General features: G+C 39.4%; 2 protein-coding genes across 3 annotated transcripts in view; one reads left to right on the plus strand and one right to left on the minus strand.

The window, feature by feature from the left end:
* Positions 1–18347, plus strand: part of CERKL (ceramide kinase like) — a 116366-nt gene extending 98019 nt beyond the window's left edge. Inside the window, exons 6-13 of one of the 2 annotated variants that reach the window (XM_060177624.1) lie at positions 1722–1796; positions 2716–2893; positions 9135–9194; positions 9741–9766; positions 9857–9965; positions 13571–13667; positions 16922–17100; positions 18254–18347. In XM_060177624.1, coding sequence (XP_060033607.1) covers positions 1722–1796; positions 2716–2893; positions 9135–9194; positions 9741–9766; positions 9857–9965; positions 13571–13667; positions 16922–17100; positions 18254–18347 — 818 coding nt within the window. Of the gene's footprint in view, positions 1–1721; positions 1797–2715; positions 2894–9134; positions 9195–9740; positions 9767–9856; positions 9966–13570; positions 13668–16921; positions 17101–17417; positions 18018–18253 lie in introns of those variants that run through there. The other variant, XM_007522150.2, reaches the window with a different exon arrangement.
* Positions 17154–26349, minus strand: part of ITGA4 (integrin subunit alpha 4) — a 92696-nt gene continuing 83500 nt past the window's right edge. The window contains exons 19-28 of the mRNA XM_060177623.1: positions 25580–25675; positions 24811–24890; positions 24410–24499; positions 22211–22301; positions 20126–20233; positions 19707–19832; positions 19313–19432; positions 18564–18662; positions 18324–18443; positions 17154–18202 (exon numbers count right to left, since the gene is read on the minus strand). Coding sequence (XP_060033606.1) covers positions 18104–18202; positions 18324–18443; positions 18564–18662; positions 19313–19432; positions 19707–19832; positions 20126–20233; positions 22211–22301; positions 24410–24499; positions 24811–24890; positions 25580–25675 — 1029 coding nt within the window. The 3' untranslated portion in view covers positions 17154–18103. The remainder of the gene's footprint in view (positions 18203–18323; positions 18444–18563; positions 18663–19312; positions 19433–19706; positions 19833–20125; positions 20234–22210; positions 22302–24409; positions 24500–24810; positions 24891–25579; positions 25676–26349) is intronic.

A 26349-nucleotide genomic window follows, 5' to 3' on the forward strand; every position in this document is an offset into this window, starting at 1 on the left:
TTTTATGGACTAGAAGTTGAATTTAGAAATCTGCACGTTTAACAACCAGGTGATGCTGATGGCTGCTCTTTCCAGATACACATGCTCTAGAAGAGTCTCTCTCCAAGTTGGTGTGCATGCACATAATCCAAGAATTGTATGAAAATGTAGACCCTGACTCACTGATTCTAGGATAGAGCCTGCAAATCGAAACTGTAGTTAAGTACCCAGATGTTATTGCTGCTGGGCTGTGGGTCCTAGTCCAAGTAAGAGAGGTCTTAGCAAAACTCGTCTTCAGATGAATTGGTTGGATCAGATTTCAAATTGGCTAAGACAAACTACTCTCTCCATTGTATTACTATAGATCTGGTACTTAAGACTTGTTCTTAATAAATATTACTATTTTAATGACGGTCTTGGCTGATAATGTCTAGTATATTTTCATCTTGTCCAGATGAGCAACTCAAACACAAAAACAAGGTAATATTAATTGAAGAAAATATCTGACCACATAGGAATGGTCCTAAATAACAAATCCAGGGGCTTAGCCTCTGTTTTGATAACTGACACAATGTTTCTGTACTTTCATGGTTCGCTGTATACTGGAATTCCTTCATATATATATATATATATATATATATATATATATATATATATATATATATATATATATATATATATATATTGCCTCCATAGTTATTGCTGGGGCTCATTGCTTGCACTATAAGTCCACTGTTTCTGTATACTTTATTTTTCCTTTTGTTGACCTTGTTTATCGTTGTTGTTACTATTGTTAATGCTGTCGTTGTTGGATAGGACAAAGAGAAATCAAGAAAGGAGGGGAAGACAGAGAGAGGGGAAGAAAGATAGACAAGACCTGCTCCACCACCTGTGAGGTGACCCCCCCCCTCAGGTGGGGAGTCGGGGGCTCGAACTGGGATCCTTATGCTGGTCTTTGCGCTTCATGCCATGTGCACTTAACCTGCTGCGCTACTGCCCAGTCCCCTCTTTTTCTTTTTTATACCTCATCCTTTTCTTAAATGATTTTTACTTCCTGGTCTTCACCCAAAGTTTCCAGACACAGGTGAGTATTATGAAGACCCAACTTGAGACAATCCGATTTCCTCTGTAGGCTGGCAGGAAAAAATCCATTTAAATCTTAAATTATAGTAATTACTATGAAAATAAGAAATTGGTGATGTCTCAGTACCGACTTTCATATCATGGGAAATGCCATGAACTTAAATATTTTCTTCACCTCGGAAACTACTTGTCAGATCATTAATGTGACCTCCATTAGATGAGATCTTATGAAGATTCTTTAAGTGTACTTAAAGCACGTCTTCTTTATTTTGTAGTGATCTTTTGCATTTTTAAGCCAGCATTTAGATTTGTTATGCAGTTGTCTCTGTTCCTCAGAGATACTCCTAGTGCTCTTTTGGTAGGTCCTAAAGTCCACCGTTAAGTCTACCTTGAAGGATAGAAGATGCTTTGATATAGCCAGCATTCTTTGATAGGAAAGCACTATTCATGAGGGCGAAAACTGTAATACAAAAGCTATTTCCTAATTTCTAAACCCTAGTAGTCATCAGCCTTTCAATGTGTATCTAAACTTTGAATAAGAAGCAACATTTCCGTGAATTTTTTTTATTTAGCGTACTTAGAGATAACGGTGTATGATAAGAATAGTTCATGGTAAACACACTATATTGATTGATACATATTTCAACTTTGATTTGCAGGCTCCACGAACATATTGGCACATTCATTTCATGGAGTCGCTCATGTGGTAACTGCAACTTTGCACATTATAATGGGTAAGAATTCTTCAAAAGATTTCATGTTTAATAAGGAAACTTTTTCTTATATAACAAAAGCTGTTTCTGTCAGACTGATCTACAAAGAGATCAATTCTTTCAACACAGAATTGTTTGAGAGCTAAAGAGAAAGCCTTTTTTTTTTTTTTTTTGGTAATGCCCAAAAAAATCTTTTAATAAAAAAAAAATCTTTCTTTAATTAAAAAAAAAATCTTCTTTTAATAATAGAAGCTCTACTAAGTCAAGACAAAAAAAAAAAAGGAAAAAACATAATTACCTCCAACGTCACAATTATATAACTAAATCAAGGAAACCCATTCATACTATTTAAGAGCATCAGATATTGAGGGCTAAGATTATGCTATTAAAGGGGGGGGCATGTGAAACCTTTTTCTGTCAATACATGTCTCCTAGATCTTTTTTTGTTCCAGCTGATGGAAAAATTATCAAAGCTTATATAAAATACATTGTAAAATTACCATTAGATCTGCTTTGCATATCTACTTCACTTCTTAAAACTAAACTTTAAATGAAGTAGCAGCAAGTAATAAAACTTAGTGCTTCGTGTTTTTGTCTCTGAACCTGAAAAGTTACAAGTGGAAATTGTAGAAGCTACAGGTAAAGAGAGAAGGGCCAGTAGGTTCTTGGTCAGGATGCTCATGATGGGGTGGAATATCCTAGGGCCCTGGAGTTAGCAGAGTGACTTGTCTCTCAGGTTTGGGGTCCCAAGTTCAGTACTTCGCCTTGCATGTTCCAGAGTGACCCTTTGGTGCTCTCACAGTTTCTCTCTCCCCTATTAATCTGAAGAAGAAAAGCATAGTCTGAAATCTACAACTGATGATGATGTTCTCTGCTTGGCTTTTTGCTAACTGGGCCTACTCTACTAGCTGATTAAATAGCCTCCACTGTAATGTTCAAGGGCACATCCAACCAGTTGATGTCTGTACCTTCAGCACCAGCAGCAAACTTCTTCGATTTGGATTTTCAGCCATGTTTGGCTTTGGAGGGAGAACTTTGGCTCTGGCAGAAAAGCATCGATGGATGTCCCCTAACCAGCGGAGGGACTTTGCGATAGTTAAGGCCCTAGCAAAACTCAAGTAAGTCTTTTCTGAAAGCAGAAGCTACATATCCCAGTCCAAGATGGACATTTTTTTTTTCTCATTGCTTGATCAGTTTTTTGCAAAGATAACTCTGGGTTATTACATTGCATAAGTCTTAAATCTTGGGATGTCTGTATATTACATTTTGACCCTCACCAAGGGGATAATTTCAGTTCCATTCATCTGTTTTATCTATTTATTAAAAAATATTTATTTATTCCCTTTTGTTGCCCTTATTTAATTGTTATAGTTACTATTGTTGTTGCTGATGTCATTGCCCCCCTCATAGGGAGGAGTGGGGGTCACGGGGGAGGAGTGGGGGTCACATGGGGGGAGGAGTGGGGGTCACAGGGGGGAGGAGTGGGGGTCACAGGGTGGAGGAGTGGGGGTCACATGGGGGAAGGACTGGGGTCACCTGGGGGGAGGAGAGAAATGGAGAGAGGAGGGGAAGACAGGGAGAGAGAAAGATAGACACCTGCACCTTGTTTCACCACCTGTGAAGCGACTCTCCTGCAGGTGGGGAGCCAGGGCTTGAACCGGGATCCTTACACCAGTCCTTGCCCTTGGCGCCACCTGCACTTAACCCGCTGCGCTACCGCCTGACTCCCTATTTATCTGTTTTTAAATGTGAGTGATAAGATGCTTTGATCTTAGGCAGAGACGGGTTGTCTCAGGATTATGAAGCATATGAAACACCAGTAGAACCACAACTTTCTACCTGTTTTGTTTGGCATGCCTCTGACCCCAGAGGTCCCAGGTGTGCTCTCTCTCTCCCCCCTCCCCCCTCTCCCCCTTTCCCTCCCTCTCACCTCCCCCTCTCCCTCAGAGTTTTTTGTTATTAATAGTTTGTTCCAAGATTGTAAGATGACAATGTGTAGTTTCACACTACACCCACCAAGGTTCTGTATCCCACCTACCAAAGATGATCATCATAGTTCTCGTAAGTCTTACAAACAGTTGGCTTGCTTCTGTTTTGTCTAGATTTTTTTTTTTTTTTGGCAAGTTGATTTAAATCAGCTCTCTAGATTTGACTTGAGTGAAACCATCTGGTAGTTGTCTTTCTTCTTTGTACTTATTTTGCTAAGCATAATCACCTTAGTTCCATACATTTTGTCCTAAAGGACACAATATTATCTTTTATGATTGCAGAGTAATATTCTATGGAATGCATATACCATGACTTCTCTAGCCAGTCATCTGTTGATAAGCATTTAGGCTGCCTCCACTCCACTGGCTATTGGAAACATTGCAGCAATGAACAAGGGGTGCCTATGTCCCTTCTTTTTTTAAATATTTATTTATTCCCTTTTGTCCCTTGTTGTTTTATTGTTGTAGCTATTATTATTGTTGTTGGATAGGACAGGGAGAAATGGAGAGAAGGGGAGAGAAAGATAGACACCTGCAGACCTGCTTCTCCACTTGTGAAACAACTCCCCTGCAGGTGGGGAGCCGGGGCTTGAACCGGGATCCTTAACACCGGTCCTTGCGTTTTTGCGCCACGTGTGCTTAACCAGCTGCACTACCTCCAGACTCTGTCATATGTCCCTTCTAGTTAATGTTTGAGTGTCCTTTGGATAAATGGCCAAGAGTGGCATTGCTGGATCACCAGGTGCTTCCTTTTTTGTTTGTCTAGGACTCTCCACACTGTCTTCCAAAGGGCCGCACCAGTTTGCGTTCCCACCAGCAGTATAGCAGAGTTCCCTTTGTCCGCAATCTCCAACACCCGTCATTTCCTGGTTTGTTGATCTAAGACATTCTCTCAGATGTGTGAGATGGTATCTCAGTGTAGTTTTAATTTGCATTTCTCTAATGACAAATGAAGCATTTCTTCATGTATCTGTGGGCCTTGTGTATCTCTTTAGAGAGCTGTCTAGTTCTTTAGCCCACTTCTTTTATTGGGTTATGTTTGCTGCTTTTGTAGATCTGTACCAATTCTATATAGGCATTTAATATCAGTCACTTGTCTGATGTGTGATATGCAAGTATCTTCTCCCATTTACTCTGCTGCCTGGTTATCCTTGTGTAATTTGTTTTCGATGTGTAGAAGCTTTTTAGTTTCATTTATTTACTCTTGTTTTCATTTCCCATGCCCGGGGGGTGGGGCGGGGGTTGAGTCTCCAGATACATTTTTGATGTGAAGGTCCGGCAAAGTTTCACCAACATTTTCTTCTATAAACTTTAGAGTTTCTGATATAATATCTAGATCTTTAATCTCTTTTGATTTGACTTTGGTATATTGTGCTAGGTGGTGGTCTAATTTCATGTTTCAATTTGTGGCTGTCCAATTTCCCTAGCACGTTCTGTTGAAGAGACCTCCTTTACCCCATAGAATGGTTTTGGCCCCTTTGTCATCCTTTCGTGGTTCCACATAAATTTTTGGACAAATTTGTCAGTTAGCTTGGAAAATTCTATTTGAATTTTGATAGGGATTGCATTGAAATTATGGATTAGTTTTGGTAGAATGGTCAATTTAACATCGTTTATCCTTCTTCTAATACAGGAACAAAGAATATTCTCCCCCTTAAGCGTGTCCTTCTGTTTCTTTTAGCAGTATCTTGTAGTTTTGTTGTAAAGTTCCTTCACTTCTTTTGTGAGTGTTTTATCTTTTTGGGTTCAATTGTACATGGGATGGAGTCTTTCATTTCCCTTTCCCCTGACTCCTCATTTGTACATGCCACAGATCTGTTTGTATTGTCTATCCTGCTACTCCACTGAATTTATTATTTCCAGTAGCTTTTTGGTGGAGTCTCTGGGGGGGTTCTCTAGGTATGATATCATATCAGCAGAGAGTGATAGTTTAATTTCTTCTTTTTCCAATCTGTATGCCTTTGATATCTCTTGCTTGATTGCAGTGGTAAGGACCTCTAGAATTTTGTTGAGTAACAGGGGAGATTATTTTAAGAGAATAGGGGAGTAATAGGGGTAATAAGAGTAACAGGGGAGATGATTTTAAGAGAATTGAGAATGATGTTAGCTGTGGGTTTGTCTTGTCTTAAATGGTCTTTTTTAAAATTCGCACTGCACCTGTGGGCCCCCCATCAAGAACCATGCTGGCTAACCAGCTAATTCATGGCACCTGAGAGCCCCCCCACCCTGGAAGCTGTTTTCTGTATCTGGGTTGCTTTCTGTTCTTGTTGACTCTTACCCTGTTCGTCTGTTATTTTATGTGGGTGTGTTTTTTTTTTTTTTTTGTGGATGGGTTTTTACAATGCTCTTGTCTACTGTATACATGTTTCATATTTGTCTTTGGGCTATTTTTTGTGTGTGTGTTTGTGGTGCATATTGTGCCTAACTTACAATATCTATAAAAGTCTTTTTCAGAGAAGTCTACAGTTTTGTTGTCTTTCTGGCTCTATTCCAGTACTGATCATCACATGAAAAGTTGGGACACCTTTGAGTCTTTTTACGTTGAACTCCTCTTAGCAATTCTTGCAAGACAGGACTGGTAATGGAAAATTCCTTTAGTTCCTGAATGTTTGAAAAAGATCTCTAGTCTTCCTCATATTTGAAGGATAATTTAGCAAGATACAGAATTTGTGCCTGAAAATGCTTATCTTTTAATATTTTGAATATGCCCTCCCACTCCCTTCAGGGTTTATGATGAGAAAGCTGATGAAAACCTGATGCCTTTGTGTGTGACTTCCTACCTCCCCTGACAGCCTGCAATATTTTTTCCTTGTCCCTGGTTTTGGATAGTGTTACAGTGATGTGTCTTGGTGTTGTGCTTTGAATTCAAGAATTTAAGTGTGCGTTCACATTCTTGGATTTCTGTATTTTGAACTTTGCTCAGGTATGGAAAATTCTCTTAAAATTTATTTGAGTAAGTTCTCTGCTCCTTTCCCCCTCTTCTTTCTCAAGGCCCCTAATGATGCTGATGTTCCTCTTTCTGATGGAGTTTGCTATTTCCTTGAGAAATGCTTCATTTTTTTTTTTTCCTCAAACCTTCCTTAGGATTTTAAATTCACAGAATGTGGTGGTGGTATCTTCTGGTGTTGATGCTCTCCCCTTCATCTGGTTAAGTTTACTTTCAGAGCCTTACTGTAACCTGAACTCCTGAACTGCATTCAAAGTGTCCTTTAGGTCCTGTAGTTCTGTTTTTTAAAATTTATTATTATTATTATTATCATCATTATTATTTATTAATTAAATAGTGATTTATATGACTGCATGATAGGAGTGTACGTAAACACCATTCCCACCACCAAAAGACTGTGTCCCCTCCCCTCCCCCACTCCAGCCCCCCCTCCATGAAGCTGAACATCCACCCTCACCCTCCACCCTGGGTTTTTTCTTTGGTGCCCTACTCCAAATTCAGTCAACGCCTGCTTTGAATTTCCCTTTCTGTTCTTCTTTCTCAGCTTCTGTTGATGAGTGGGATCATCCCATACTCATCTATATCTTTCTGACTTAGCTCACTTAACATAATTTCTTCTAGCTCCATCCAAGATGGGTCAGAGAAGGTGGGTTCATTGTTCTTGATAGCTGCATAGTATTCCATTGTGTATATAGACCACAGCTTTCTCAGCCACTCATCTGGTGTTGGGCACCTGGGTTGCTTCCAGGTTTTAGCTATTATGAATTGTGCTGCTATGAACATTGGTGTACACATATCTTTTTGGTTGATTGTTAGGGAATCCTTAGGGTATATCCCCAGGAGAGGAATTACTGGGTCATATGGAAGGTCCATGTCTAGCCTTGTGAGAGTTCTCCAGACTGCTCTCCACAGAGGCTGGACCAATTTACATTCCCATCAGCAGTGCAGAAGCGTTCCTCTGTCCCCACAGCCTCTCCAGCATTTGTTGCTGCTGTCCTTTTTGATGTATGCCATTCTCACAGGGGTGAGGTGGTATCTCAATGTTGTCTTTATTTGCATTTCTCTGACAATCAGCGACCTGGAGCAATTTTTCATATATTTGCTAGCCTTTTGGATCTCCTCTGTAGTGAATGTTTTGTTCATATTCTCTGCCCATTTTTGAATGGGGTCATTTGATTTTTTGGTGCTAAGTTTGCTGAGCTCTTTGTATATTTTGGTGAGGCCCTGTAGTTCTGTTTGGAGGGGTTTTTGTTGTTGTTGTTGTTGTTGTTGTTGTTTTTCCTCTTCACTGTAATTCTTTGGTAAAATGATCCCTGAGTTCTGGAATCTTAACTTTAGTTTCTTGAATTGATTTCATGATGTTTTCTGAGCTCTATTTCTGTCATTTTTTTCTAGGTCTCTGGTCATTTGGGGCTTCAGTCATTGCCATCTGTGCATTTGGTTTCCTCATTAGTGTGCCTTTCATTGTTGTGCCAGCAGGAGGTGTTGTGTCTAAGGAGTTTGACTCCCATTTAGATATCGTTATGGGGGAGGGGAGAGTTTATCCTGAGTCTCCAGGCCAGTTCTGTGACCTTTATGTCATTATAGGGTCTCTTTGCTGCTGTTCCAGCCTTTGTGGGGCAACAGCAATGAAAACTTGAGAAGTCATAGTTGTAAAATGGTGATTACGTTGATTTTTTTTTTTTTTCCTTTTTAACAATGTTTTTGTTAAAACAGACCTGGAAATGGTATGTCTCAGTCTCCAGTCTAATTTGGTGCCTGTCTCTGAGTGTAGGATTTTAGTCCTACGGATCACTCACTCACTCACTCACCTCCTTAGCTTCCACAAGCCACGTGTCTGTGTCTGTACTCTCCTGTGGCTTAGATGATTTTTTTTTCCTGTTTCTTTTTAAATAGTCGTTTCTTTAACTCAGACCTTGAAGTGGTGAGCTTCAGCTGCCAAACTCCCAATCTGGAGCCAGCAGTTCCTGAGCATGGCCTTGGAGTTCTAGCAATCTCTCCCTTAGCCCTCCCTTTCTGTCTACGAGCCACACCTGTTTGCACTCACCTGCAGCTTAGTTTTTGAAGAGATCCTGTCTGTATTTTGTTGCGTTTTCAGGTGATTTTTGTTGCTTTTCCTTTTTGTTTGACTGGGAAGAGCAAAAAAAAAGGGCTGTTACTTCTCTATTGCCATTCCCCCAGAGGTCCCCTTTATATTTCCTGTATCCCTGTCTTCTTCAGCCTCTGGTAACCACAATTCTGTAACATCTTATCAGAACGAAAGAGTTTGTTCTGTCTGTTGATTTGCTTTTTTTCCTGCATACAAGCGAAACAATATAGTATTTGTCCATTTGACTTACATGCTTTGCATAATTCCCTCAGGGTCCGTCCATATTGTTACAAATGACATGATTGCCATTAACATTATATTTCATTATATTTCAGGCCAGAGGACTGTGACATATCATTTTTGCCATTTAATAGTTCTCAGGATTTACAAGAAAAGTAGGTAACAAGTTCAAAGTAATAGAGATATCTGTGTTTTTATTTAAAGAGTAGTGCAGTTTGATATAGGCAATTTATTAAGCTTCTGATACCCTGAATGTATGAATGAAGAATATGCAGTCCTAAAGTCCTACAAATGCTTAACTGACCATATAGTTTGATTTTGATTTTCCAGAAACAACATTCTACATATTCAAGTATTCAATGGCTTTTTATTTAGTGTCTGTTGTGTGCCAGGTGCTCTGGATGCAACAGTGGATCAAAAATAAACCCTAGTTTCTGCCCTTACGAAACTTTCAGTCATGCAGAATGTAGATATTAAAGTAACATAAAGGAAATGCTCTAGTCTTCAAATGCTTACTAGTGGTACCACCTTTAAATGAATTGTTGCGTATATGGTACTGTCAATCATTCACGTTCTGCCTACTAACTAATACAAGAAAACACTGAGTATATGTCACGTTGGATTACTTAAGCTGTTAAATACCCTTATGAAATCGTTGTGATGTGATATGTTCTCGTTTCTCTGCTTTGCTGCCACTTTAGGAAGGCACAGGGGTCTCCCACATCTGGTGAGTCTGCAGTCCGTAAGAACTGAGTGTGGCTTTATTGGCAGTTGGCTTTGAGGAGCAAAAATAACGGATCACTTTCCTTGCCTTTAGCCTGTACTGATCAGTGGCAAATGGTACAGGGTCAGTTCTTGAATATCAGCATCATGGCAATTCCCTGCCTGTGCTCAGTTGCGCCTAGGGGTCTGGCACCTAACACCAGGTACGTGAGCAGTTTCACTGAACCGGTGACTCTTGAATGTATACTCTTTCCCTTCCAGAATGTTATAGGAGGAAGTCTCTCTGTGTATAATATAAATAGTTTAATAAGTTTATTAAAATGATTTTATCATGGTATTTTATGCCTACTTTTCTTGTTTTATTTATCAGTTTCTGAGAACATTCTGTTTCATTTTTGTACCCCCCCCCCCTTTTTAAAAAAAAACACCAGCGCACTGCTCAGCTCTGGCTTATGGTGCTGCAGAGGATTGAACCTGGGACCTCAGAGCCTCAGGCTTGAGAGTATCTTTGCATAGCTATTATGCTATCCCCCCTGCCCAATTCTAGTACTCCTTATGACTATCTCTGCTTTTCAGTTTTAATGCAGAAATCAATCTCTTCAGTGAGAGAAGCTTGCATGTGTGTACATTTGATACCTTTATTCAAAGGAAACGTTTGAGTTATGTTTAGTATGGATAGTGGTATATTTGAGTCTACTCCATATTTTCTATAAAGAAATCACAGACTCTACTATAAAATATAAATGTTCTATATTTTATTTTTATTTTATTGGGTAGAGTCAGAAAGATATTAAGAGGTAAAGGGAAGATATAGAGGGACAGACAAAAAGAAATACCGGTAGCACTACTTCACCTCTCCCAAACCTCTCCCCATGCAGGTGGGAACTGGGGGCTTGAACCCAGGTCCTACTAGCTCATGGTAACATATACACTCAAGTGGGTGCTACCCCTATGATATTCTTTTTTTGTAAGCAACTATGTTATTACTGCCCTGAAAATCCTTCTCTCCCACTTCTGTAGAACATGGAAGAAAGGATTATGAATATTATGTTCTATGGCTAAATCTAGATTTTCCATGGGAGTGGAATAAAAGAATGACTTACGTGGTTGGGAAATTCATAACAATTTTAATGGTTAATTTCAATCTCCCTATGAAACATTTAGTCCAAGTGACTAACAGCCATCAAAATGGATCAATTTTTAATTTTCCTTGATGATTGATAATGCTTTCTTTTTTCTGTTGGTAAATAGATTTATATTTACTACTATTCACACTATATGTAGCTTAATACTCAAAGTTACAGAAGAAAATAAGGAAGTACAGACTATAATACTGAAAATCCAGATGCCATTGTCTTAATATCTGTAGTGCTGAGACGTGAAAAGAACATTTAAGGAGTCGGGCGGTAGCGCAGCGGGTTAAGTGCAGGTGGTACAAAGCACAAGGATCCAGCATAAGGATCCCGGTTCGAGCCCCGGCTCCCCACCTGCAGGGGAGTCGCTTCACAGGCGGTGAAGGAGGTCTGCAGGTGTCTGTCTTTCTCTCAGTCTTCCCCTCCTCTCTCCATTTCTCTCTGTGCTATCCAGCAACGATGACATCAATAACAACAACAACAATAACTTCAACAATAAAACAAGGGCAACAAAAGGGAATAAATTTATTTTTTTTAAAAAAAAAGAATATTTAAAAGCTTTAGTAAGAAAGCATGATTATCCCCTCATTTGCTGGCTAGCTGTGTCTCCCGTGAGGGTGAAGATTTGACTAGCTGCACAGAGGAGCATGGAGAAACATTTCCACAAGATTCGAGGTAGTGCTAACCCGAGGCTACTCTATCTCCCCCTCTCCTATCCTGACCTGCTAATCTGAGAGCAAATAGTTTATGCTTCTTCAAAACTGCTTCACACACCTTTCCACTGGCCAGGGACACCCCAGCTTGGCTCTTTCCAGGCTTAGTCAGTGTTGATGAATTTCTCAGAGAAAGATGACTCACTGGAAATATTTCCTGTGGATTACAGTTGAACATGCCATCTTAGCAAAGATCTTTGCAGTGGCTCATGGCTGACCAGGCATATTGAGCGGTGTAGCTTCTGAACGAATCAGGATAATTTCACAGGAGATTCAACATTTAATACTGTATAGTTTACTTGGGAATGCCTTAGTGCAAATTGTTGACTGGGTCTGTTTTTTCACGTATTCTGCAATATATGCAAAAATGTTTAGAACACTTCCAGGTTTGTAGAAAACAGTTACTATTGAGGACTGAAAAAGATATGAGAGGGAGCCGGGCGGTGGTGCACCAGGTTAAGTGCACGTAGTGCGAAGTGCAAGGACTGGTGCAGGGATCCTGGTTTGAGCCCCCGGCTCCCCACCTGTGAGTGGGGGGGGTCACTTCACAAGCAGTGAAGCAGTCTGCAGGTGTCTATCTCCCCCCTGTTCCCCCACCCCTCCTCTCAGTTTCTGCCTGTCCTGTCCAACCAAAGCAGCAGCAACAAGAACAGCAATAACAGCAGCAAGACCTCCAACAACAATGGAGAAGGTGGCCACCAGGGCCAGTGGATTTGTGGTGCAGGCACCAAGCCCCCGTGATAACCCTAGAGGCAGTATCTGTATATATGACCAGCTGGTGTCTCCCCTGATGGCACATTTACAGCGCACAAGGACCAGGGTTTAAGCCTCTGGCAGGGACAAGTTTCACAAGCAGTGAAGCAGTGCTGCGTGTCTCTCTCTTTCTCTTACTGTCTCCTGTTCCCTCTTGATTTCTGTTTCTATCCAATAAACAAATAAAATAAAAAATACATAAATTCTATTCATACCTATGAATGAAAAATGATTAAAGGATGTAAAAAGCACTACTGTGAACATTTTGGTGCAGTTTTACTTACATGTGGAAAGGCATCAAGATTAAAAAGGACATTGAGAGAGTAGAGGGAGATAGAGAGGGAGAGAGACACTTACAGCCCTGCTTCATCACTCGCAAAGCTTTTCCCTGCAGGTGGGGACTGGGGGCTAGAACCTGGGTCCTTGCACAGTATAACATGTGCACTTAACCAGGTATGCCACCACCTGGCTCCTGATCCTGTTTTTTTTTCTCTCTCTCTCTCCCTTTGTGCCTTTGAACACATCACCCAAATTTAAAGGACTTTACCCTGACTTCTATAAAACCTAAAGAACCTTCTTTTATGTTCCTGTTATTATTCTTAAAATAACTTTTCATTTGCACTGAAAAGCTAGAAGTTGCTTGTATTTCTGCAAACAGACTGCTAAAGTTAAATGAATTTGTGACTGGATTTCTTTGGCATTAAACCACACATCTATCAGCCTATTTTGAACTGTACTGTGCAAGACTGAGTGTCTTGGTCATCTGAGTGGTAGCATTTGCTTGCCCCATTCCATCCAAGGAGACCTGTATTTATTTTTTCATGTCAGTTACGTCTGCCAATAAATATTTGAACTTAACTTAATATTTGAAGATATTGAACTGTTAGTTATACCAGTTGTATTTAGTCACTTTCACAATAAAACTTAAAAATATACCCATGATTTAAAAGTGTCTTAACATATGAACAAGGCGCATGCTAATTTTCTTCTTAGAAGACTTTAATGTAAGGAATTATGACAAAGGGAAGCTAATTGTTTAATGAAACTTACCTGACTGAAAGTCACTTTAGCTTAAGAATTTTAGGTTAACTAAATGTAATTGTGACTTCTTATGCCTAAAGCTTTTAGAAAATATATTTGTCAAGAGAGCTTATACTCTCTGATGAAATACGTTAATAAGCTTTTTGTTATATATATATTCACTTTCAGATTAAACAATGGAAGTATGGATCTTATAATTGTACGAAACACTTCTCGGCCGGAATTTATAAAGCACCTGAAAAGATACGGCAGTGTTAAAAACCAGGTATACTTAATCTTTTTGTTACCTACATGTAAATCTGTTAACCTGAGAAAGAGATTTGTAAAGATTAACACCACTTCCTGCCTGAGAAGAAGCCTTTATTTCAGCTTTCAGTTTCAGTGAAACTATTCAGTAGCCCCAAACCCTAAGTGCAGGGTCTTATATAGGTCCCTTATTCTGAGTCATGTAACACTTGTTTGCTAAAAAGTTAACGTTACCGTTCTTTTCAGTGTTCTCTCCAGATTTTGATGTGTCAAATAATATAGACAGGGTCCATTTCAAGCTGTGGTATAGTGATTTTATATGCTCAGAGAGAAAATGGAAAATGTCGTGTGTACTGAAATATAAAGTAAATCCAGGATAAAATTGCCTATGCAGGGTGTTTTTCAGGGTGAAAACAGTGAAGACAGAATTTTTTTTAGCATTCTTGATTTTATGAAAACAGTGTTTCTAAAGTCATGACCTTTAGATTTTCTTACCATTTGTTTACAGGCTTCCAAATTTCATTGTTTGAAGTAGACTGGCAAATATATATTTAAGACTATATCACTTTTTAATTGGGGGGGGGAACTTAACGGTTTCCAGTTGACAGTAAATACAGTAGTTGGTACATGTGTAAAATTTCTCAGTTTTCTGCATCACATACTCACGCCCATCCCCACTCTCTGAGTCCTTTATCTTGGTGCAGTAGAGCAAAAAATGTATCACTTTCTATAGACGCTGGTTTTTAGAACTAGAATGTGCGTGAAGCCATGAGATATGATAGCTGAGCTTGTAGAACATGTGCTTTAGCATGTCCGATGCCTATGAGCCAACCCCCCGCACCAGGAGCTGCTCAAGGTGGAGTGGTGCTGTGGCTTCTCTCTCAAAACAAAAAGTGAGAACGTTGTGTCCAGGACAGCTCATAAACGTTGCACAGGGCCCTGAGCTCATTTCTTCAGAACTTCATTTTAAAAACCTGGATTCTGTGTAGAAAGATGGTTTCCACTTAAACACTTTGCTAATAGTGGCAGCACTGTTAACCAACCACTCCTCGATTTGCTTAGTGTACTTTGCCATAGCTATGAGAGAACATCCAGCTGAAATCTCTGCCTTACTTTGACCTAATTCCTCAGCCACCGCTTGTTTGCAGTAGCTGCCTTCTGATCTGTTTTCTCTTGTGTATTTCTGAAGGAATTTTTCTCACACCACATACCAGACTTTTTTTTTTTTCCCCTGTTAACTCTCCAGTCTCCTCTTGCCATCAGGATAACTTCTGATTCTGGCCCTTGACTCTCTCACAACCTTACCTTATGATCTTCCACCAAATTTCCTGCATTCCTTAGTTTTCCAGGGCTGCCAAGATAAATAACACAGACTCAGCAATTTATTTATTCCTTTTTGTTGCCCTTGTTTTATTATTGATGTCGTCGTCATCATTGTTGAATAGGACAGAGGAGGGGAAGACTGGAAAGAAAGAGAGACACGTGCTTCACCGCCTGTGAAGCGACTCCCCTGCAGGTGGGGAGCCAGAGCTCGAACCGGGATCCTTCCACCGGTCCCTGCGCTGCAGCCTGACTCCCCATTTATTTTTCACCTTTCTGAGGACTATGAGTCTAAGGAGGTATTGGCAGCTTTGCTTCTTTCCTGGGTATATAGATGAATGCCTCCTGCCTGTGTCCTCATGTCATTTCTCTGTGTGCATTCATGGTATCTCTCAATATATCCAAATTCACACTGCTTATTAATTAGACTGTCAGTCATACTCAAGAGTTTGACCTAGAAACTTTATCCTATCAGAAATACTCTTAAATTCCATCACATTATGCTCATTTTTAAAATCAGGTATAGCCATTTATCTTATTTCTTGGCCATATCCTTCAACATTTGCAAATGTTATTTCCTGTCTTCAGGACTTCTTTTCTCAGCCTCTCATATAACTGGGTTTATCCCCTCAAAGTGCTTCACACATACCATAATCTCAGCTGTTTACTTCATTCTTGCAGTTTGTTAGATGGGACGTTGAATGCCGAAGATTAATAATGTCTGCAGTTTCATAGGTAAAATTTCATACACTTAAATGGGTGAGTAGAGGCTCATTTTGTGTAGCAAATGTGTGAAAACTGATGGCGGGGCGATTCATTGTTGCCGGTCCTTTGTTTACAGCTGCACACCCTTTAAACACACGAGCCATTTTCAATTAGAGTAACCCTGAGTGATCTTATCTCCACTTAGTTATCTGCAGAGACCATTTGTCCAAATAAGGTGATTTTTACAGGTCTTGTGAGAATCGTTTAACCTGTGATTAGTCAGGACTCTTTGCAACCATATATATATACACATATATATTTAAAAATATTTTATTTCCTTCCTTTTGTTGCCTTTGTTATAGTTGGATAGGCGAGAAAGATAGACACCTCCAGACCTGCTTCAGTGCTTGTGAGGCGACTCCCCTGCAGGTGGGGGGCTCGAACCGGGATCCTTAACACTGGTCCTTGGCCACTGCCCGACTCCCAACAACCGTATATTGTTAATTACCTTTGTTTCATAGAGACAGACATTTGCAGCACTGCTTCACCACTCTGAGGCGTCCCTCCTGCAGGTGAGGACTGGGGGCTTGAATCTGGGTCGTTGCACACGACCACCGATCCCCCAAATCACATTTTTATAAGTGATTTAGCAGTTAGATTGTGGGATAAGTAAGTTACACTGCCACCACAGTTCTACATCCCCTTCATTGGAAGCTTCCCTAATTTTTTTTTTACCCCTCTAGGAGTAAAAAAAGATCTTTATAGGGTGCAGAAGGTGGGAGATCTAAAAATGACATTTTTAAATGAATAATTATGAACTTTAGAAGGTACATGGATCTATCTACCTAGGTTTTTACACTTAAGGTAGAAAGGACAATTTCACAGCAAGATGAAGAACTGAAATTCCTTCTGTGAATTTAGGGGGCTGTCTTTCACTTGGGGTACGTGAAATGTGAAGTTTGTTGACTATTTGAGGTGGAAATCACATTTGCTTTTCATCTGGTTCTTTCCTACTTAAACAGAAGCTAGCAGATTACCTTAAAATTCAGTTTTTAATGGGCAAAATCTGTATCATTAAACAAGGGAGTTCACCTGGGTAGGGTGCCTGCTTTGGCATCTTTCCTCTGATAAAAAAACGTGAACTCTAATGGTGAAACTTTTGACAAAAGAATCCTGGAGGCTCCTTAAAATGTCAAATCTATAAAAGATAGTGTTTGCAAAAGAAGTAAAGCCCTATTCATTTTTTAGTTCAATTTTCCATTTGTTGAAACTTACACTGTGGAAGAAGTAAAAGTCCAGCCAAGGAATAATATGAGTAAATACAATGGAGAAGCAGGAGCTGAGCCACAGGAAACTGCTTCAGAAGACAGTTTTCCTTGGAACATAGATGGCTATTTACTGGAAGTTGCATCAGATGTCCATGTTAGGTAAGTCTGTTTTACTTTTTTTTTTATTAATAAATCAGGAAAACACAAGAAAGTACAAAATAACTGAATTTATTCACCAATTTTTATGTAAAGGATAGGTATTTTCTTTGTTTTGAGTCCTCTCACCATATTGCACTGTTTCCATCAAATATTTTATTGTATAAAAAAGTGGAGACCTGAGCCATGTGCTGACAAGCACAGATAGAAAAGTCTATGCAGGTAGCACGTTAGATTATGGTTTAGTTTAAGAATTGGTAACGGTAGATTCACAGTACTGACTTATTACTCACCATATTCAATTTATGTATATTCTATAGACTTCATCCAAGACTCATCAATCTTTATGGAGTAAGCGTGGAGGACATGAATGATTCCAAAGTAACATGTAACTGCTTATAATGTATGAAATAGAATGCTTCAACTTACTGAATTTTAATCAATACCTAAAGGTACACATCCTCAATTTTCTTAAACTGGTTCAGTAGGGAACTGTGTTTGCTTGATCCTGCATTAAGTTCATGAAGGAGGTTAATGTTAGACACATCATAATGAGACTTTCCTTATTTGATCATTTTCAAATACATTGGTAGAAATATAAACTTCTATATTTACAAAGATGAATGTTTATAATCCAGATAAAAAACTATTATATTAAAGATTTCCATATAACAAATCTGTATTTTACAGTTTATATTTGATATTCAGAATGATGAATATCATTACAACCAGCTGTTTCACAATATAAATTAAGATTCTTTAATACTGTTTTTTTTTTAATAAAATCACAATCACAGGGAAGCTATATTAGGAACTATCCACAAAGTTGAAACCAGTGTATAGTAAGAAGTTCAGTCTGAAGTTTAAATTGAAAGGCTTAGTGTTTTCAAGTGAGGGTTGACTTTGACTTGTTAGAATTTCTTAAGAAACAGCAGTCGTCCAAGGAAAATGCAATTTTTTTGGTAAACATTGTTTTAAATTTAGTCTCTCAATTTGAGAGAGATCTTTACTCTTCATCATTGCTTTTACTGTTCACATAACTCCAGCTGTCCCTTCTGTTTTCTTCTTGTAGGATAGATTTGTACTGTCTTTTAAAAAAGCCAGCCTGAAAATAACAGTGCATAATCATTAGTTATTCTGAACCTTATAATCATAGCTTACAGTGTACAGCGAAGCTGAAGAGCATTGTCACACTGATGCTGCAGTGGAAACATTTAAAAGCTTACCTTCCACATCACACAGGAAATTAATAAGAGTAGAGTAAGTCCCAGGAACAAACTGCTTGAGACAATGACCACAGTGAAAAGACGTTTTGGTCTCTGATGATGTATCCCTTCCAGTAGAACCTACACACATCAACCATAATAATCAGTTCATTTAAAATACTGATTCCCACCCCTTAAGGAGATGTCTAGCAGGTATTTCTTCACAAGGGTGGACCATAGCTTAGTACGTCCTCTACTTACATGTGCAACCTTCTCATCCTTGTTCAGTTCAATGATTTTTGGATTTGATTCTGGAAAAGCTGTTGCTCTGATTTCAAACTTTAGTGCTGAAGTTTCATCCTGTTTAACAAAAAATAAAAAATAATACAGGCTTCCATAATGTGGCTTTGTTAGTGTTACATAATCATTGTGATGCTACGCTCTGACCAAATACACATGGACTTTAAAGGCTGAAATAAATCACATTTTATGTAGATAATGGGTGAGACTGACTATCCTACAGTGCTGTGTAACTGGGGAAGGCAAATTGAAAAAGCTTAAATAACTTTTTTCTGCCTTAAAATCTATTACTCATCATATAAGGATTAACATGTTTCCTTTGGCTTACTATATGCCCTGAAGTATTAATCTCTGATCAAAACATAGAATGAACTTCAAAAGTACTTCTCATAAATATGTATATTCCTTTCTAGGAAGAAGTTGGACATGTAATTCATCATTTCTATGCATTTAAAATCTGTTAGAGAAATAGTTCAAGATTTGCATTCCTGGGGTGGTACTGTATGTTGAGAGTATATCTTTGCCTTAACCAAGGTTCATACTATACTATACAAAGTTAGGCATGCATGCTTTCCGAAATAAATGTGTCAGTTATTCAGCAGTCTTCTTTAGAGTCTGAATTATTCAACTGCCAAAATCGCATCATTTAGTCAATGGATGCCGTGATAGTTTTTGGCTCATGCGATCGTCACTGTAGTTTCTGGGCTTACCATTACTAAAAGCGAGGGCCGTCCCTCTAGCTGAATATCAACGCTGGCTTCTTTGCCACTCTCCATTTTCCCAAAATTGCAGAAGAAACGTAAACAATATGGATCAGACTTCATGCAGTACTTGAAGGAATTACAGGAGGGATAGAATCAGAACAAAATATTTGAACTAGAGCTTTCTAAGACAACTTGTTAGGAAAATAACCTGCTGGGTTAACATTTTAAGACTCCAACTCAGAACACAGAAATGTCCTAAAATCAAAAGTTTATACACAATAGCCTCTTGGCGTCCAGAGCAATCTCAATTTCAAAGTAGTTTGAATTTTTTGAATTTAAGTATTTCAGTTCTATATATGTGTGTTAGAAAGAAAAAGCTGTTTCTAGGATTGATACTTACCAATGACATCTTATCTGTCCTTGAGAAAACCACAAACAAATCTTTCATAGTGTCCATTGCACTTTTTTGCTGCTCTAATGCACACTTTCTTTGGTAATCATTATAATGGCATTCTCCAGCAGTAGTCTGTAGAGATAGTATAACAAAGCAATTTAATTTTAAAAGTTAAAGCTGTATACCTTTTAACCCCCCCCCCCAAAGTGTACACATAGTATTGGGTGAGTTAATCTATAATCTCAGAGAAATTAAGACAATTCGAACTGTGAACATTAGCGTGAAATTAGAGCCAAACACTTCTTTGAATATGTCAGCCTATAACAATGGTTCCCTAGCAGTAGTATCAACAATGACACGTCACAACGTACTAAATTTAATAGAACACCCCATGCTAAGCAATATTAAAGAAAGTAACATTTTACCTGGACATCCAAAATGTTGAAAAGCATAAGGGTTTGGGGCATAAAATAATTAGGTATCATTATTTCCATACTAACATTGGGAACCATGCTAGGACCGGTGTTAATAACCTGGTGAGAAAAATATTTCAGTAATTATGCTTTGCCAACATAAGTACAGATATTAACGAACTTTTAGGTAAACTTACACACCCTAACCCACATGACACTAACTACAGTCAGACTGGAAAGGCTGCAAATAATTTCTGGCTCTTTCTTTCCTTTTTGATGTAGTGCCAAAGACATGCACAAAATTCAGTAAACAATAAACCTCTAGGATTTACTTATGGGATGAAAATCATTCTAGAGTTAAATCAAAATGCCCATGATCTATTGTGGTAATAGTCTTAAGAATGAAATCTTGATGACAGACATGTATGCCATATTACAAATTATAATTATATAATAAATTATAATGTCAGTGATAAAAGATGCCCAAGACAAGAAACAAAAAATGGAACACAACCACCCAGGTATTCTAAATCCTGTGATAATTTTTCCCAAATCATTTCTGAAAGGAGAAATAAAGACACATTTTAATGACTCTATGTAACTAATGCAGATGAAGTTGGGGAATCACAAAAGGGTGTGTTACTGGGTCTGAGTTGAATGCTATTATAAAGTGGGAAAGAGATATGCCACAATCTCTGAATAAAATAAGCATTCCCCATTCGAATCCAGATGACATACAGAGGAAGAATGAATGCCCCTGGTTGTGTCACACGTAGTGATTTACATATAGTCCCTGGAAGCACAAAGTAGTGTTAGGAATGGGTACCCAGTAGAGCCCATTCCATAAACAAGGTCACCCTGATGACATCAGATAGTCTAACCCACCCACAGTATTTACCCACTGACAGACCTCCAGACAGCTTCAGAACTGGGCAGATTCATCAAGCCAACACATGAAAAGTACCTATATCCAATTCCTCCATTGTAAATAAGTTGTAAAATACTTGTTAACAATGTAAGTGTAAATTCAAAATAGGCCTGCAGGAGCCAAACTTAGTTACCAAAAGCATAATTATTTCTTTCAACAGCAATGTAACAAAAACAAAACAAAACAAAATCAGTACATGTAGACCCAGTAGGGTACAAGAGTGTGTTTTAGATAAAAACCTCAAGTAATTTTGATATAAATTCTTAGGGCTATATGAGTCTGCATTTGATACAGAATAAGGCTATGTGCTTTTTTTTTTTTTTTTTGCCCTTGTTTTATTGTACTTATTATTGATGTCGTTGTTAGCTAGGAGAGAAAGACAGATAACTGCAGACCTGCTTCACCGCCTGTGAAGCGGACTCCTCTGCAGGTGGGGAGCCAGGGGCTCGAACCAGGATCCTTGCACTTTGCACCATGTACGCTTAACCCGCTACACTCCCGCCTGACTCCCGGGCCAGGGCATTCTAACGTAGCTTGCAGACACCTTCTCAGGTAAGCGATGTCACTGGCCCTCAAAAACATGCCTGCGAAACAAATGTCTCTTCACCCACCGTCAGCACCTGTGCTGTGTTAAAGTCAATCTGATGGTAAACACTTGTGCAAATAGCGTCTTAGCTCTATAAAATATACTAACGCTTTTATACAGTGATAGTGTTCTTTAAACAAAGATAATCTGACCAGTGATGCATTCCTTGTCACACAGCTATGACCTGAAAGGTTATCTAAGTGGATTATGAGTGAAAATGCAGAAGGTAAGAGAGCTTCCTTCAGGTGTAATGGGAAGACCTGGCACAAAGCTTGAGCCAAGAGGTACTTTATTGGTTTGCCTATCAGAGTGCTCTCCCCCTTGGCATGCCTGCTTAAGGTGTTACCCTCCACTGCTCTTTCCCACCTGCACAGCAAGAAGTTGTTGGCTTCAGTACCAAGAAAACAAATGAAGGAAAAGTAGCCTGAAATGAAAAGACAGGGGGTCCCCATGCTGCAGCTCCCTCTCACCCTCAACCGGTAGTGGTCACCCCAGTGGAGGGACGGGACAGCACAGCTATGAAATCTCCTCAACAGAAGCATGATGTCACTTTCATACAAATCAGCACAACTGACCGACTTACATGGAAAGTGAAATTCATTTTCTCTTCCATGCACATTTCAGGTTCATTTTCTTCTGTTGGTCCATACACAAATGAAGTTGGGCTTACAAACCTGACAGGAACAAATTCAAATGTCATCTTATTTGATGAAATATTACAGAGTCCTCTGTACTATGACATATTTAAGAGCATCTCTTAAGTACCACAGAAATCCATATATTATAGCTTGGGCGACATCACTTGTCACGAATATCCTTTGCTTTCCTTCCTGACAATTCCTCTCTGTCCTTAGCTATTCCCATGGGCTCCAGTATTCTCCCTCCCTACACTTCAGTATGTCTCACCTAATTTTAAGTAATATCTTCACTTGTAATTTTTTTTTTAGTTTTTTTAAAATTTTCTTTATTATTTATTCATTCCCTTTTGTTGCCCTTGTTGTTTTACTGTGTAGAGAGGAGGGGAAGACAGAGGGGGAGAGAAAGACAGACACCTGCAGACCTGCTTCACCGCTTGTGAAGCGACTCCCCTGCAGGTGGGCAGCCGGGGCTTGAACTTTGCGCTACTGCCCAACTCCCCACATGTAATTTTTTAATTGTCTATTTATTTATTGGATAGAGAAAGAGACACCTGCAGATGGGGGACTCAATCTATGTCCCTGTGCGCCACCAACTGGACCCAAGTAATGTCATCCCATTCACCAATTCCTCCTGGCTATTTGTAGTGAGCCCCAAGTCTGGGATGATCGAAACACCATTAAGTACGGTAAATCTTAGTTAGACTGCTCCTTTTACTTGTAGTGAGGCATACAGATAAACCCAGACTCTAAACTCTTCTTAGGTAAAATTACAGATCCATAATACAGGAAAATAAATTAGAACTATTACATCTTGTAGATTAAGGCTCTTGTTACTGAATAGTCCTTGCCCCAATGACAACATGAAAAACGGAAAAACAAAAAGTCACTCATCAACAAAATCAAGGAAGAGAAGCAAGATAGACATTCAAAATCAGTAAATATACCATTAGTTTAGTTTTCATTTGCTCAACCAATGAGTACTACTGGATAGAGAAATTGAGAGGGAAGAGGGAGACATTACAGCCCTGCTTCACCAACTCATGAAGCTTTCCCCCTGCAGGCTGGGACCAGGGGCTCGAACCTAGGTCCTTGAGTTCTGTAGTGTGAGCACTTAACCAGTTGCGTCACTGCCTGGCCCCCATTATCCACTAACTCTCTAGGCCTACCTCTCCCATGAATGGCTTTTGGACACTGACTTTTTTTTTTTTTTTACATAGTTATATGTCATGTTTATTAACTATTTTTTTGCCTCCAGGGTTATTGCTGGGGTTCAGTGCCTGCACCATGAATCCAATGCTCCTGGAGGCCATTCCCCCCCCCCCGACTTTTGTTGCCCTTGTTGTTGTAGCCTTGTTGTGGTTATTATTATTGTTGTTGATGTCGTTTGTGGTTGGATAGGACAGAGAGAAATCAAGAGAGGAGGGAAAGACACCTGCAGACCTGCTTCACCACCTGTGAAGCGACTCCCCTACAGGTGGGGAGCCGGGGGCTCGAACCGGGATCCTTATGCCAGTCCGTGCGCTTAACCCGCTGAGCTACCTACCACCCGACCCCTGTTTATTAACTACTAAACAATGATTGGGGGTGGTTTATATTTAGAGCATCAAGAGATGTTCATCTTTTATTGTTCCTGTACCATATGTCATGTATTGTCTTGAGTTTTTGCGGACACCTAACTCAGGGAGCAAACTGCACACTGCCAAACACCAGGGGTCCCTGGCTTGCAGATTGTCCAATGCTCACTAGAAGCTTATCAGACTGTATTCCAGTAGGAAATCTCCTTCAGTGTCCCAGCATGTGGGACAGCAGCTAAAGCCCTGGACTGGTAAGTATAAGGTGCTGAGTTGGAGCCCTGGCGCTGCATGTGCGAGGGGGGCGTCCTGGTTCTGTCTCTGGCAAATTCAGACATCTTAAAAAAAACAAAAAAACTTCAACTGAAGGCTAGTTTGATGTGGTCTAAGTACATTAAAATTACAACAGCAAAGCAAGGAATTACAACACTGAGATAATCATTAAGATACAGAAACACAGGACCTTTAAAAAAAAAAAAAGCAAAGCAAAAATATGGTTTCTACCCAAGATGAAAGAAGCAATGAAATTTAAAAACAGCATGCAGAAATACAGGGGCTTCAATACCTACTTACCCATGAACACTCAGCATGACCTCATACTTCAGAGGTACAGTCACAGTCACTTTGCTATGCTTCTGACTGTCCCAAGCCCCTTCATTTTCACTACAGAAAACAACATGAAACACCTCGTGAAAATCCATACAGCTCAAAGATCTACTACTCATAGCCTCGGTGTAACTGATCTACTTGGAGACTAGTAAAATAATCTTCTGAGGGGTGGGGTTGTAGGTGGCTTGGCTACTAAGACTAAAACTTTTATGACAGGATTGGCAGAAATTTACACTCATTATTTGAATCGCTCTTTGCTTCTACACTGGCTGTTTGTTGCTGTCCTCTCTCTTATATGACACCCTGAACCTCAGATAAAGGGTCCATCTCCTTTAGTATAATTATTTTGTCACAATAAAATATACCAGGTGGCGTGCACGGTGATGTTAAGGTCCTCGTCTGCTGTGCTGAGTGAGCTCGCGTCCAGGAGAAAGCTCACATCGACCTGCTCAAACACAGACGGAAAGGTCACGGTTACAAAATCTGACATATATTTGCTATCACCTGAGTTTTACTTTTTCTAGGATTTTATTTTCTCAGGAATGTAGAAATGAAGCTGTGTTGTAGAGGAACTGGCCACCTCTCACTGGGGCAGCAGCGAGCTTCCAGGCAAGTACTTGGCCTTGTGACGATTTTTTATGGTTATTTTTTTTTTAATTTGATTTATAAACTTTTAAAGCCTCAGCATCTCCACAAGTGACAAAAGAGACAAAGCTGCTTTTGAATGTAAAGATAGGCAGGTCCAGACTGACAAAATTAGAGGTGCTTTAGCAACTTGGGTGAGGACTCTTGCCAGAAACACCTTTTTGTGGAGCAGAAGTAACATGCCTGGCAGATAGGACCACCTGGGGCCAGTGGGGGGAAGTGTTGGAGAAGGGTGAGATGGGGGAGCAGAATTCTGATTGACACATTCACATGCCCATCTTGACATAACATGTGCCCCCCCTTTTTTTTAACGGTGAACACTGCCAAGAATATAAACACAAGCTCAAAGATGTCAAACCCAGTTGGTTTGGGTTTTACCACTCACCTAAGTGCAAATGATAGCACTATATCTTTGCATGAAGCATAGGCAAAAAGATAGAGAATATTTTAGCATTTATGGTATTAAAATTATAACTCGTAAATGCTTACCCTTGATAGATGATCTACATATATATAACCAACACTGCAGTCAAGTCTTACTATGCCAGAGTTGTCTGTTACTTCACAACTTATTTGCTTCTCTTCCTAAAATGGGGGGGAAAATATCGACTTAAGGGATAAAGTGTATAAATGAAGCACATGAAGATAACTTTTTAAAAGAATATTATCCTTGAAGAAATTACTATCCTAGAGAGCTATTTTCTGGTTACTTTTAGGATACATAGAAATAGAAATAATTTTTTGCAAATGTATATTACATGTTTGGCCTTCTTTTGATAGTTATATAAATTCTCCACAGATTTCTGTGTGTATGTGCTTCCTAGTTAATTCAAAGTTTATTTCCTTGAAAAAAAAAACATACAGCAAGGAATTTCCAAGGTCCATATCCCAGTGACCCTCTTATGTGTGGACTGTGATAATCTCCTTAGATATTTAACCTAAATATCTCTTATCTGGGAGTCGGATGGTAGTGCAGCGGGTTAAGCACTCATGGTGCAAAGCCCAGGGACTGGCATAAGGATCCCGGTTTGAGCCCCAGGCCCCCCACCTGCAGGGGAACCGCTTTACAAGCAGTGAAGCATGTCTGCAGGTGTCTATCTTTCTTTCCCCCTCTCTCCATTTCTCTGCCCTATCCAACAACAAGGACGTCAATAACAACAATAATAACTACAACAATAAGACAAGGGCAATAAAGGGAACAAACAAATAAGAAATATTTTAAAAAATATCTCTTACCTGTTGGTGTGGACTTTCTTTAC

The sequence above is a fragment of the Erinaceus europaeus genome, chromosome 18, assembly GCF_950295315.1.
Source record: "Erinaceus europaeus chromosome 18, mEriEur2.1, whole genome shotgun sequence".
Taxonomy (NCBI): Eukaryota; Metazoa; Chordata; class Mammalia; order Eulipotyphla; family Erinaceidae; genus Erinaceus; species Erinaceus europaeus.